Source organism: Solea senegalensis, linkage group LG16 (genome assembly GCF_019176455.1).
Source record: "Solea senegalensis isolate Sse05_10M linkage group LG16, IFAPA_SoseM_1, whole genome shotgun sequence".
In the NCBI taxonomy this organism is placed as follows: domain Eukaryota; kingdom Metazoa; phylum Chordata; class Actinopteri; order Pleuronectiformes; family Soleidae; genus Solea; species Solea senegalensis.
In genome coordinates this window covers 13063320-13078104 of record NC_058036.1, presented here as the reverse complement: position 1 = coordinate 13078104, position 14785 = coordinate 13063320, and the positions used below count along the sequence as shown (strand labels likewise).

Sequence of the window (14785 nt, the reverse complement as noted above, 5' to 3'; positions counted from 1 at the left end):
TATACATTTCTTTGCTAATTAATTATGGGAACAATACCCCTGGTCATCATTGACAATACATTACCAAAAAAGCATCACATATATGTGATGAGTGTCTCCCCAGCAGATGTTTCCTCAGTTTTAATATAAACAGATTTTATTTTTTGTTTTTGTTTTCCACTTTCTGTTGCTGCTGGTTCAGGTCACTTTCCTTTAAAAATGTGCTTTTGTCTGGCCACAGATGCAGAATAAAATGAATATAAATAATGTGTAATGCATCCACTGTATTTTCAACAATAATGTGCTTTGCTGTGAAAGGAATATTGTTTTTTTGTTGTTTGTTTTTTTACTCCTGCTGGGCAGCAAATTGCCTCTCACGGATAATAAAGATAACTCGAAACTTTGGACTTCATTTAACGAGACATGAAGTGCAGGGTGGACCATATTGCTTGATAAAATACATATTTAATATCTTTCAAATCATGCCAAGTATTAATTATAAAGACATAAAATGAGGTATTTAATTAGAAAGTTAAACATTATATACCTTTTTTCTCCATAAAACAGTTGGCTTTTTAAAACCCAGTGGGAACCTTACTCTAAAAACACATCTATTTAATAAACTAACTGGAATTACCTCCACTAAAACACCAAGACCTTGAACTTTAAGCCATATAAATTGAAACTGGAGCAAACATTTGAACAAAACTTTAAGTATTATCTAAAGGTGTTCTGAAGATACAAATTCAGTGACCCTGTCCTTTGACCTTCAACCACAAAATTCAAATCCCTTCATCCTTGAGACTATGTTTGTCTTCCTTCAAAGCACTCTCAATGTCGTGTTGACAAGAACTGAACAGGATGGAGAACACAAAAACTTTTCAGCCACTTGCGGTTTGTCAGGAATAAAAGAAAAACTGTCCAGGCAAAAGGTACAGAATAATCAGGATTATTTTTATTAATTTATCTTCAGTTTCAATATTATTACAGAAAAAACATCCTCTTCATCATATTTATACAGTAGTAGTAGAATGCTGTGTCATTGCTTCATTACAAGTGCTGGTCATAGTTTATAGTATGTGCAGTGTGACACTGAGTTTACTCCAGTGTTACGAATCACTCAGTACAAAGGCAGTTTAATAAGAACCTGCTTCTTCTTACTCAAATGAAGCTATCTGGGTTTGACTTGTCCTCCTTGGGCAGGTCCCAGGACATGAGGGCTCTGATGCTGCGTTCATGTCATTACACCAGTTCACTATAAATATGAGCTGCTGAACACAGAATAAATTAAACATATCACTGTGTTTTAAATCACTACTGTTTTTTTTTTGCTTTGAGGTCCTGTGTGAGACATTTAGGAGGGTTTATTGGCAAAAATTGAATATAGAACCAATAAATATGTTTGTATAAGTTAATTATAACGTTAAAATACAAAATTGTTTGGTTTCATAGCCTTAAGCCATTTACATGTACTTTCGGGCCTTTCTTCTTCTAATAATAATCTCAGACATGCTGTACACTGAGAAGTGAAAAGCTGCCCTCCACAGTTCAAAGTCCTTTATCACAGTTGCTCTCTTTAGCAGCCCCAAATGGACAAGCCAGCTCACATTTTTAAAGCTCCAGTGTGTAACTTCTTTCACCAAAACACTGCTAGTGTCTCTTTCCTGCCAGACTAACCCCACAGCTCGGTGCTAGTGTGGCTGTTATGCGTCCACCTTCCCCATCCTACCCTTCCCTATCAGTCATAATGCAAACCGCATCATTTTGTCACCACAGACGTGAGAACATGGACACAAGTAATTGGAATTAAAGCCTGATTGGAATAAAAGTATGTCACGTAAACATGCCAATCCCAATACCGTCATATAGATCAGTGTTCATATAAACCATCTAGGAAGTCATTACGATCATGACTTCCTGGTTTGGTGCTATCGCATGTCTGATCCACGTAAACGTGACGCATTTCCATTTTGTTACCGTCGTATTTCCATTCAAAAAAGAGTAACGACATTAGTAAGTGATTAGCGAAAGGAAGAGCTGACAGGTGCAGCCTTTGCTGTGGAAGCGGGAACGAAGTGTCTTCTTCTTCTGCTTCTACTTGTGGAGAATTAGACAACACTTCAAATGTAATAGTCCAGTCTGTCGGAACGCTTGATGTACGTGTACACACACCACAATCTGATCACTTCATTTTACGTCCATGTAAACGATGCAAATGTAAATTCCAATAGGAATGAAGACATTTTGCACGTGTGGAGCTGACAGACTTCTTCAGCATTGTGTGAACTCATGTTTGAACATAATAGGAATGATTCCCCGATGCAACTTGAGTCAGGGCAGTCTCACAGTTACCTGGCACAATTTTTTTTTTTTTTACACACTGGACCTTTAATTTGGATGTAGGTTAATGAATTTAATACCAGCTGTCAAACATTTGGAAGGCCATTTCACCCCGTCTTTCCAATTTGTATTACATGGCATGAACACAGCAGCATGAACCACTGACTTTAAGTATGGTGCGTTTGAGGTAACTGGGAAGTTTCTGACATGTGAGCCAGAGGAATTCATGAGAAGACAGTGTTGGTACCAGAGGCTGGGCTCTGAAAACTCTTTTTTTTCTTTCTTCTTTTTTTTTTTTAACGCACCAATAATCACATCAAGCAGTAACATAAATGTAGCATTTAATCGGATCAGAAGCCACGCCCAGATCTGCACCCTGGTCTCACACCTGGAAATATTCCTGCCCAACGAGAAAGACACCTCCCTCCCCCCTTAATGGGCATGCAAGTGGGTATACAAGTGTGAAAAGTGGGGAGGGGAAGAGAAAGATGAGGAGGGAGGGGGAGAGATGAGAAAAAGAGTTCAGCCTAAAAGGAGAGGGCTCAACAGTCAGAAACACTGAGTTACAGTTCATAGAGGAAAGATAGTACAAATGATCTTCTCACATGGAAATAAAGCCAATGTGTTCTATTTCTCCGATAAAAGACTGTCAGCTGGAGTAACTGTGCCATTTTAGTACACTTTTATTCAAATATATAGGCACCACAGCTTTGAACCAGTGTTTCCAACATGACCTGAATTCAACATTTGACCTTTGACCATGTGGAATTGTTTGGCATCGATCTCACCGATAGAGGAACCAGAGGGGGTACATGTGCACCAGTGCACAAAATTAAAGGTTGGCATTAAATCAACAGGATGCAAACATGTAACAGTGTAAACTTAGCTTATCATGGTCTAAATGTCACTCCAGTTTTCTCTAGACTCGCATCTTGAACTTCAACAGGCATCTTAAAATACTCTGGCTGTTCAAGTTTAGGAGCACCTGGATTGGACACACTGCCTTTTTTTTCCAGTGATGTCACATCAAAGTTTCTCTGAGTTAGGAATACTTTGTGTCGCTATTCTTATTCACCTTCTTTCCATCACTATTGTCAGTTTGAAAGGCTCCTGATCAGCCACAAAATGATAACAGCTGTCAACAAAGAAAGCAATGGCAACTGAAAGAATCTAAATGTTCGTCATGTTAACAAATTCCTTTAAAAGGCCAAATTACACTGACAGTTCTCTGTGGATCTAATACATGATATAGTTCATGCCTATGTGCCACAGAGATACACGCACGCACACTCACTCACTCACTCACTCACACACTGCCCTGTAGCCAAACATACTCAATATAGCACCAGGTGTAGATTAACATTTGCTAAAACACAACACTGTCCAGCTGTCGTATGTAATTACTGAATCTTTTTTAAAAGTTGGAGCTATTTTTTTTATTTTTAAAGAGCCACTGGAAAAAAAAAAGCCGTTTGAGTGAGTGATGGTCGACGTGTTGGTAGAGTTTGTTAAATTTGGACAGAGGCTGACTCGTTACCATCTCACCTCCAAAATCCATTTCAATGGAGGGTGTTGTTGTCGCTTCATATTTCACAGAAAGACACGAGGTGTCAATCTAGCGCACAGCGTTAAAGTAAATGTAAGTGTTCCCCTCCAGTAGGAGCCAGTTGGCTTGGGGTTGAGAGCCACAGGCGGAGGAAAATGAGACAGCACAGAGAAAGCAAACATGCTGTTGGTTTTTCAGTGAGGCTTTTATGACCATATGAAAACTGTCAGCCTCATCCTTTAAAAGATACAGAGGGCAGGATTTTTTTTTTTGTATTAGTGATCAATAATTCCACAACTTTGGAAGTGTAATGTAAAATCTGTAGTGTTATCGGAGGATTTGACCAATCACAGGGCAGTTCAGAGGGAGAGCCATGGAGAGATTGACTGTTGCATTTGAAACTAATGTCTGACAGCTGGTGTTTTAAAGCTGCAGTGTGTAACTTCTGTTGCCAATATTGCTAGCGCTCTCTTCCACTCCTCAGGTCAGTCAGCACAGCTTTCTGAAAGAATGACTCCTGTTCCATTTTCCAACCGTTCTGTTTCAACAGTCATTTCAGATTCTCACTACCTCACTCAGAGAATCAGTTCATTCCTTAATCTTAAGTTCAATTGTTTCACCTCACTCGTCTAAACTTTACTGCTATCCTACTTTACTGGCACAGCTGTTCCACCCTCCCTCCATCAGTTGTGATAGAAAACACATCACTCTGTGTTTCCACAGACACGAGAAGAAGAAAAAAACACCTTCTATACTAAGAAAAATGTTGTGTTGAGCAGGAAAATGCTGTATCAGCATCGTGTGAACTAATGGTTTGTTTAAATTACAGAAAAGTTACACACTACAGCTTTAATGACCTGAGCATCAAACTCAGCACTCAGTCCTGCTTATTGTACTTTTAAGAGTAGTAAAATGCAAAAAAACTACACATTTATCAAGTTTTTTTTATTTTGTGTAAAAGTAGTGTATTATATTATCATGATTTTTCAATGCCAGTGTTTAAATTTAAGTCCCGCCTCTCCCACATGACTTTTTAATGGCTTTCAGAGTCATAATGAGATTCAGCCTCTCAGTGTGGCTTCAGTTATATCTGGACAAATAAAAGGAAATAAAAATGATCCATGTTTCTTCCCCCATTTTTTTTTACAAAAAGAGTTTAAATAATTACTTTACTCACACAAACTATATCAGCAGCTTGAATCAAAAGGTTTCATCATAAGCCTTTAGGTTGATATATCGGTATTAATATTAATGTCAGGGTCAGTGTTGTAGTTATACTGCAGGGATTGGGTTATCAGGGAGCTTAAATATCTGGATAGAGGGCGCCAGAGCAGAGACAGAAGTAGAAAAAGAAGAGGGGAGAAGTTGGAAAGGGTGAGAAGGGGGGAAAAAGGGGGTGAGGAAGTTCGGAAGGAAGGAGGGAAGGAAGGAAGGAAGGAAGGAAGGGGGATTCTACATGTTCACATTTACCAGGGAAACATGTCGAACGCACAAAGCAAATGAACAGGAAAGAAGAGGGTATGAATACTACTAAGATGATAATATTCAATCAATAATAAAGAGAATATTAATTAAGAATATTAATAATCATTATCATCAGGATAGTAATAATAATATTACAGAATAAATCTCATATTTTATATATTTCTTTTCACTTTTTCACTGTTTTTTTTTGTTTGTTTTTTTCATCATTGAAATACAGTTCCTCAGAGCAGACCAATGAGGATTCAGCCTGCGCTGGCTCCAATTGGCTGTTGCATATGACATCACAGCTAATGGCGACCAGGTAGACATGCATCACTTCCTGCCCACCCCCACCCACCCACCCACCCCACCCATTTCCTGTTCAGACAGGAAGTCCTGGCATTGCCATGGCAATCGGTAGTGAGTGACACTGAAGTCTGCGGATAAAAGCAGTGTGGCAGATTGTTAGTGAGGGCTTTATTTTACCACCGCCTTTTTATGATAAAGTGAAAAGAAAGAGAGGAGAGAGTGATCAACCTGCATCATAGTCGTCCGATCACCATGACGTCCACCACCTCTCCCTTATGTAGCTCCACATACTGCTCTGTTTTAGGAGGCAACATCAGCAGGCCGTTGGCGCTACGCATCGACATTAGCCTACTGGACACCTGGTTGCCTGGAGGCAAGAATGATGAAATAGTCATTTATACAGTAAATGTGTGGGATTGTATGAGTATTTGCTCCATGTATTACACACAATATACGGTATACACAGTCACATTAAGAGAAATAGTAACATTTAACTTTCTTCATTTCTTCAACTCTTTCTTTTCCTTTTAAAATTTTTTGTTTACTTATTTGTTTTACATACTTTGAAGATTTGCATTCATTTTATTTTATTGTACCCATTTTTCCATGAAGCTTATTTTTTTATCTACGTATTTTGTGTTGTAAGTTTAAGTGACAATAAGTTTTTATACCTTATTGCATTTTAATAAAATGTGACCCATGCAATGAACATGGCCTGTTGTAGCTGACGTGCAGTTCTTTTCCTTAAGGCTCTTAGACAATTAAAAAAAAAAAAAAACTCCAAAACAACCATGGAGACATAACACTACACAAACATCAACCATACTACAATGAGAATAACGATAAACCGACACTGGCTAACAATGATTAAAACGATGACAAAAACAGTGATGGACAACTGAGTGTCTCTGTTGATACCATAGTTTTGCTTTAGAGTCAAAAGTTTTAAAATAAGTTATAAATGTGAGTGTACCTGTGCTTTGTGCCCAGGGCAGTGGCTCCTGGTGATGCCAGGTGAGAATACAGCGGTGATACTCTGGTCTAGGATCCAGCTTAACATCACAGGAAAGCTGAAACACACACACACGCACGCACGCACAGATTGAAACAATTTAAGCTGTAATATCTATTAGTTAAATGAGAAAGCTACATCTGCTGGATACCACAAACAATATTATTAATGTGTGAGTAAATCGCATAGAAAAACTTGACTGGTTTTCAAACACCTTTGGGGTTAGTTTAGATGTAGAGGAAGGTTAAGGTGAAGGACTAGGTAATGCATGATGTAAATGAGTGTCTGGACATTTAAAATGCAAATGTTGAGTGTACTGTGTGTGTGTGTGGGTCTTACCCTAGCTTTAATAATAGTAGGTCTAGGGTCCAGAATGCCTTGCATCTTCCTCAGAGCAGGAATCACAAACAGGTTACATGTCACCACTGCAGACACTGGGTTACCTTCACAACAATAACACTGAGTTAATGAGGCGGAAAAAAATGCAGTATAAATATATAGTAGTAGGTTATATAGTAGGTACAAATATCTTATCATCTGCAGTACATGTGCTCAATATGATATTGTCAATCAATTTATCAATCGGAGTGTAATTACTTTTATAATTCAAAGTGTTTCACAGGATAAAACACAACAAAATAAAACACTAATACAGTAAACAAAGTTAGGCTAATAAAAAAGGTAAACTGAGGACGTAAAATGGACTTTAATATAAGAAGAGATAAATGAAGGAAAAACCTTTGACCAAAGCAGGCAATAATCTGTCAAACATACACGTCTACAAACATTAGTCCCCTCTGATGTGCGGAGTGCACGCGCCACATGAATTCACTAAATATCTACTTTCACAACAAAACACTCACGGTCAAATGTTACTGTAGTTATTTTGTGTCTATTCACACTCGCACGACAAGCGCTTCACCATGTTGTGTCGTTCTCCGTTAAGGTTCTAAGGTTGAAAAGGAGCCAATCATTCGTGTCTCCTTTAGTAAGCAAGTTTTTGAGAGTGGTAATTTTTCAGTTACTGTAAATTGTGGTTACTGTAAATTATTGGCATAGAAACACTGATTGTGTGAGATATTAAGATGGTCAAGGGGAGAGTCACCAAGGGATGTGAATTTGGTTGCAAGCTGGCTGTACACAAAGTAATGTGGGAATTAGAAATTATGTTCAGTATATTTGAAGTATAAATATGTGACAAGATTTTGGAGTTATCCTGTACTTGCTGTTTGCACTGACAGTTTTGTTAGGGCTGCAATTGACGATTATTTTCAAAATCGATTCATCTGTTGATTATTTTCTCAATTCATTGAGTAATGGTCCTTTTGGTCCATAAAACGTCAGAAGATGTTGAAGAATATTGATCAGAGTTTTTCAAACCTGGAAATGATGATGTTCTCAAACATCTTGTTATGTCCACAAACAAACAAATATTCAGTTTCAACGATAACTGAGCAAAGAAACCACAAAATATTCACATTTAAGAAGCCGGAAAATCTGAAAACGTTTTTAATAATGAAAAAAAAAAAACTTCAAACCGTTTAATCGATTACCAAAAGAATTTCGTAATCAATAAATACTCAAGTAATTGCTTCAGCCCTACACTGATTGCTTTATAATATTGAAGGTGATTTTACAAATGTAACAAAGCTCATTTTGTAGGTTAAACAAAGACAAAAAGGTTGTTTCCTCCTAGATCTTGAAAATTCCATTGTTTGTTCAAATTTGAGTTCCTTTCAGTATGTATTATGTTTTGGTTATATGTGATAAATAGGATATGAACACACTGAGGAGGTTAAGCCATATAAATGCCAATCAGAGAGCCTCCATGTGATTAAAGAGATACTCACTTATTGACAACATAACAACACTGCCGACCTCCTCACACCTTCCTCATACACTGTCTGAACCGCTGCGATTAGACAAAAGCTACAGGAGCATAAAGAGCAGAGCCACCAGACTGTGGAAGAGCTTACACTGGTGAACTACTAATCCTGGAAATGCACTTGATTTTTTTTTATTGCACCTTCTATATTTTTACATTTTCACACGGTACATTAACTTTAGGTATGTTTCAGATTCTTTCAATTGCTCTGAATGTTTGTCTTTAAACTGTCCTTGTTTTGAGTCTTTTAGCATTTATTACAGACCCAGTCTCTCAGGTTTTGTCTGCACTACTGATGTATAGACACCAAAATGACAATAACACTTATTTAAATTGGTTCAAGATATAAATATCATACCTGGCAGAGCAAAGATGAGTTTCCGTGCTCCATCAATGTCGACTGTGGCAAAGGTAGTTGGAAGACTAAGAAACGGACAATGATTATTTACCTGTAATAAATACAGTGGTAGCAAACAGCAATAGCATTAATAATAATTGCACCTCTAGCAATAGTATTGGGATTAATAGAAACAGTGGTATTAAAAGCAGTAAAAACTGCAAATGGTCAAAAAGAGTAAACAAACTACAAACTGATGTAACAGCAGGAGAATGCTTGCGATTAGGAGGAAGTGGTGGAGGAGCAGTGACAGATGGTGTAATGGACGCACTGTGGCAGAAATAGTTGAAATACTAAACAAGGCAAAAATAGTAGAACTAGAAACTGTTGTAATAGTGGCAGCAGATGTAGGAGTAATAGTTAGCAGTCGCAGTAGAATGAGAATGAATAAAAGCAAAGGTAGAAGTGAAATCATCAGTTAATATTGTCAGAAAGAAAATAAAGCTGAAAATAAAATCATGTTTCCCACATTTTAAAGAACGGTAAACTCTTACCCTGGCTTCATAAAGACACGTCCAAAGTGGATCTGAGCATGAAGGTCAATATCCAGCACCTGCTTTAGGTAATCCTGAAAAACACACACGTGGACGACAACAGTAATGTTAAACTGACCTTGAATCAGCTGTAATATTAGAACCAATACAACTTTAGCACCAAGGCTACACTTTTTGGAAAAATGAGAATCACAATTTAGTTTTAATTAAGCATTAAACGCTGTTTTACGCCTAAAAGAAGTAGTTTAGGTACCTTCTCTCCCATGGACACGCCTCCTGAGGTGATGATGACGTCAGCGCGGCTGATTCCCTCATGCAGAGCTGACAGCAGGTCATCAGGGCTGCAAACACACGTGTGACACATTTAAACTCAGTGGGCTGATTCTTGAGCAAACAGCCGTTTTAATGTTTACTGTGGCAGTGGATGAGATTTGTTGATATCACGGTCGTCAAGAGCTTAAAACTACACACACAAACACACACTTGTTTTTATATCTCAGTGAGGACACATTATTGACAAATACAACTGCCGGTGGAACAAACTGGGGTCTTGTAATATAAACTAAAGGGGTTTTGAGTTTCAGCCAAAAAAGTAATTATTTAGAACATTTTGACCTTAATCCTTGAATTTCAAGGAAATGTTTGTCCCAAACTGGAAGCTGGAATGCTTAAAAGTGAAGGACGGGATGAACAGATGATAAGACGAGAGGATAGACAGACAGAAGAATGGAGAGACAGATGAATCATAAAACAGAAAAAGGTTTAACACTTTTATGAGCTGCATGTCCTAAAAATCTGTGAGAAAAAAAAGTGCACTGTCAAAACAAAGTAAAGCAGTGTGGTTCCAGAAGCAAAAATGATGTTCTTTTTCAAGGCAGAGAGTTTGATAATAAAAGCCCATAATAATTTAACCGTCCAAGGTCGACTCACCATGAGGTACAGGACTGGGAAACAATGTTATACTGTACACTCCTGTAGAAGCCAAACGTCTGTATGATATCAACTCTGTTTTCAGAAAAAACTTGTTTTCGTTTGTTACAATAGACAGGAGAATTCCTCAACCTCACAATCCTTGGGCATAGTATCAACATCAGATTGGTGAAATTCAGCCCACAGCCAAGAGAATTTGTGACCAGAGGGTTGCTGGTTCGAGTCCCTGCCAGGTCAAGGGCTGGGGTTCCTAATCCCCATTGCTCATTGTTAAGTGGACCCTCTACTTTCTCCATTTTAACAATACTTTATATAGAGCTATAATTATTATTCAATTAATTAATTAGTAGTTGCCAACTAAATTAATCAACTATTTCGATCATCGATTAATCAATTTGAGTGGTTTTTTTCAATAATTAAAACAATTTTTTGGCTTCTTAAATGTGAATATTTTCTTGTTTATTTGCTCCATCTAACAAAGAAATTATTAAAACGGACTCATTTTGGTTTGTGGACAAAACAAGACATCATCATTTCCAGGTTTGAGAAACACTGATCAACATTTTTCAACATTTCATAAAAACAATAGTTGCAGCCCTAATTTCATATGAAATGGTTTATGGTCAGGATTCCTCTCGTAGCTCGTTCAAGGCTTAAAACTGTTTCAATAAGGATTTGTTTTGAAGCATCATTGGAGAAAACAAATATTTTCTTCTGGAGCCAGAGTCAATATTACGTTCTACATGAAGCTCTGACAACAACTGAGGTAGAGTAACAATCATACTTGTCTCCAACGATGCCCAGGTTGATGGTGGGGTACCCGTGCTCCTGGATAGTGGCCAGAAGAGTGGAGCGGTTAGAGTCTCTGATCTTTCCTGGGTGGAGGTCATCTTCTGGATTCAAGAGCTACACACAATCACACACACAAGTACAGGATTGAATGGGCATCTTGATTCACTGGGGGCAAAAACAGCTCCAAATATCAAAATAAAAGTCATCTTTTTCTTGCTTGTACTGATGTGTATGTACCTCATTCCCAGTGGACATGACGGCCACCACAGGAAACTTGTGCACGCTGACCTCGGTCACTCCCACTGTAGCCAGCAGGCCGATCTCTGACGGGCCCATATGTGTCCCTTTGGCCAACACACACTCTCCTCTCCTGATGTCATGACCTATTGGCCTGTGTGGACACACTCAGACATGTTACAAGCATAAACAACAGATGGTCTTCTAATGCTGACTGCAACTTGCTCCTGCTTTTACCTGATGTCCTGTCCGGGCCGGGCCTGAACCATAATCCTCACCTCCAACTCCTCTGTGCCCTGTAACATACAGATGATTATAACAATGGACTAACATGTTTGCACTCACTGCAGACTGGTCCACTCTTCCTGAGCACTGCTAAAGCTTCAGATTAGAATGGTACCTTTTCTAGACTTTATTTTTCAGATCTTTTAATTGATGTTTAATGGGATTAAGCCGAGTGTTTTGGGTCATTATCCTGTTGGAAGAGACATGACCAGAGACCGAGACTGAGCTTTCTGACACTGGGCAGTATTTTAGCTCCAGGATGCCTGGATAGTCATGAGATTTAACTTTTGTCCTGCACAGATTCGAGGTAACCCATGCCAGCCATAGCAAAGCAACCCCAAAACACAACTGTGCCCCCTCCATGTTTTGTAGCAGGTATGGCGTGAGCTCTCAGACTTTTAATTGAACAACTTATCAGGGAGACTAAATCTAAAGATTGTTCCATGCTACAAGGATACCAACAAAATTGTCTACATCTGCACAAACATGTGTAGAGAATGTCAGCAGCCATCACAGACTTTCCTGATCACTTCATTTTTGATTTCTTTTTCTGGAAGCTCTTTCATGGATGGGCGTTGGAACCAGATCAGTTTTCTGTCTGAGCAGAACCAAATCTAGTGTACTTACAATTTGTACTTACAATAACATTTCCAAAATATATAAACCAAACCAAAGGTGATGGGTCCCAACAGTTTTGGATGGCATATATGTGATTTCAGGTTTGGTACGTGCAGTGTGTGGAATCTATGATCTGGCACAGTTGCAGTAAGCGAGCAGAAAAATGAATAGTAGACAGAGAAAACCCTTAATGGAGTATTTACATCCTCAGACTCCCTCAGCAGCTCTGTATCTTCTACTTGGACCACAGCATCAGCTCCACAAGGAATCGGAGCTCCGGTCGTCACCCTCATCACCTGACCTGGCATCACTGTATGGGTGGGCTGCAGAAACACACACACATACATTCATGGTTACTTCAGCAGCCACAGTATAGCGTAAAATGTCACATTATTACTAGTAGTAGTAGTTTATGATGTCTCTGTATGATAGCAGGAGGAACAATAGTTGTGGCCCCATTTAGACCTGCTATTAACTTGTGCTGTGTAACCACATGTGACTGAATCTCTCTTCCCCCACTCAAACACATGGATGTCATGGCTGTTTGTGAGGTCAGATGAGTCTGTTGTTGTCAATGTGTTTGTGCCCATGTGACAGGTAGAGAGAGAAAAAACGGGGGAAGTTGAGTGAGTCAAAGCTCTACTCACGCTGATGTAGCGTGAAAAAGATTCTGCTTGTTAGCGAGAGAACAGTGTGGTATAAAATAAGCGTGAAACTACAGCTTGTCAGTGGCTTGGAGGTCTTTAAAGTGTCCTGGGAATGGATTATATATACTGTACATGCATGCTAATTAAAGTGTCCTCATGCATCCCTAAATCACTGCTAAATGTGGATGTTTTGATCACATCTGAGAACAAATTCAGGTGTTTTCAGTCTATTCGTGGTCATAACTGCACTTTCTATAGTTAATAAATACTGAACTCACTTTTTCCCCAACCTTTAAATTCACAACGGCGTTCAGTCTTATATGAATGATGTACTGGAGGGAGAAGAGGTGCCAACTCACCAAAGGCAGCACCTTCCATTTATGTTGAAGGGCTGAATAGCTTTCTTTTTTTTTTTTTTTTTTAATTGAAACAAAAAATACATTTTCTTATTAGCATCTTTAGTTGCATTAGCAAAAACTGTAAGACATGAAAATTCAGTAGTCCAGTAGACATTGACGACCTCTGTGACTTTATCCTTCAAATATGAAGTAGATCAATGGAGGAAGACACTATTTGAGACCATGAGCGCATCAGTACAGTCCTGCAGAAATAACGAGCGCAAGTTGGGAAATGGAAGATCGAGTTACTATCAAAACCAAGGTGGCCTCGTCTGCTGTTAGAGAAGTTAAACAACACATTACTGAAGCAGAGGAATAACAGCTCCGAGGCTCCGAGGCAGAAATGAATCAACTCCATACTTGTGCCAAGATGAATGTGATGAAGGCAGCGCTGTCAGGAAATGAGTCTATAAATGAAGGTGCAGCTGTTACCCACACCTGTACTGTCTAACAGCTCTCTCTCCTCTCATTCATTAAAACCCCGCAGCCACCTTGAAGGCAGCAGGACAGATATTTGTGATGAATGTGTGGCCCTGCAAGAAGAACTGCAGCCAAGTATAGTGCAATTATATTCAGCAGTCCATCCCTGATGTAATCATGTGCAAATGACAGCAGGCTGCCACAAAGGAAGCACACACACTCGGTGAGAGGAACCACGGCGGCCAGATACGACTCAGTGTGCCTACAGTTTCTGTAGCAAAGGTCTGATTAACACTGCAAGTGGGGGGGGGGAATTAAATGTATTATTGTATCTATTTAACAATGAGGAATCAATGCAGGAAAATCAATAAATGGAAAATTGAAAAATAAAACACATCATAGCTGTCTGTATCAATGTGCCTTTGCTAGCTCACTCTGATGGAATAGTCTCACAGTTAAAGACCAGCTTATTTAAAGGAATGGTCAGAAATATTTACATCTTATGAATGATTTTCCCTCAAAATCGGCGTTTCATGTACTGCCGAAAAAAGCCGTGTGATGACGCAACTGTTAATTATCGACAGTTAAATGTGGCCGCAATGTTATGACCCTAGGTCACATGTATTGGAGCTTGTTTGGCACCATTATTTGCAGTTTCGCTCCTCCTGTGTGTCTGTCTGACTGTCAGTCAGGTGGATGTCAGCAACCAGGTGGCAAACAGTGAGGGGCTCAATGGAGCCTGGACTATATACAGTAAACCCTCATTAACCTGCACACTGAGCTTCTTCCTCACCTCTGTCCAAACAAATCCTGTGTCCGTGTTATTGAAATGATGTTGAAAGTAGTATTATTAGTCGTAGTGACTTAAAGGTAAGCTAAGTAGGTTGTGTTTTGTTGAGGTTGAAATTCAAGTAGTTTTTTGCTCTTATAGCCTTTAGTTAAGATAAATAATACTTGTGGTAATGCTGTAGTGCTTGGACAAAATTGTTAATATTTAGGTTAAATTAAAAAACGTAGCAGTCATTTATTTTC

The 14785-nt window shown here is 38.8% G+C and overlaps 1 protein-coding gene across 4 annotated transcripts in view; it reads right to left on the bottom strand.

Annotated features, from left to right (window-relative positions):
• Window positions 1–5703: 5703 nt before the first annotated feature.
• The window catches only part of gphna (gephyrin a), a 28549-nt gene continuing 19467 nt past the window's right edge, over window positions 5704–14785 (bottom strand). For all 4 annotated transcript variants that reach the window (XM_044046915.1, XM_044046913.1, XM_044046916.1 and 1 more), the window contains exons 14-24: window positions 12492–12611; window positions 11623–11681; window positions 11386–11539; window positions 11141–11262; window positions 9680–9767; window positions 9427–9500; window positions 8894–8958; window positions 6990–7093; window positions 6612–6708; window positions 5867–6005; window positions 5704–5766 (exon numbers count right to left, since the gene is read on the bottom strand). In XM_044046915.1, coding sequence (XP_043902850.1) covers window positions 5872–6005; window positions 6612–6708; window positions 6990–7093; window positions 8894–8958; window positions 9427–9500; window positions 9680–9767; window positions 11141–11262; window positions 11386–11539; window positions 11623–11681; window positions 12492–12611 — 1017 coding nt within the window. In that variant the 3' untranslated portion in view covers window positions 5704–5766; window positions 5867–5871. The remainder of the gene's footprint in view (window positions 5767–5866; window positions 6006–6611; window positions 6709–6989; window positions 7094–8893; window positions 8959–9426; window positions 9501–9679; window positions 9768–11140; window positions 11263–11385; window positions 11540–11622; window positions 11682–12491; window positions 12612–14785) is intronic.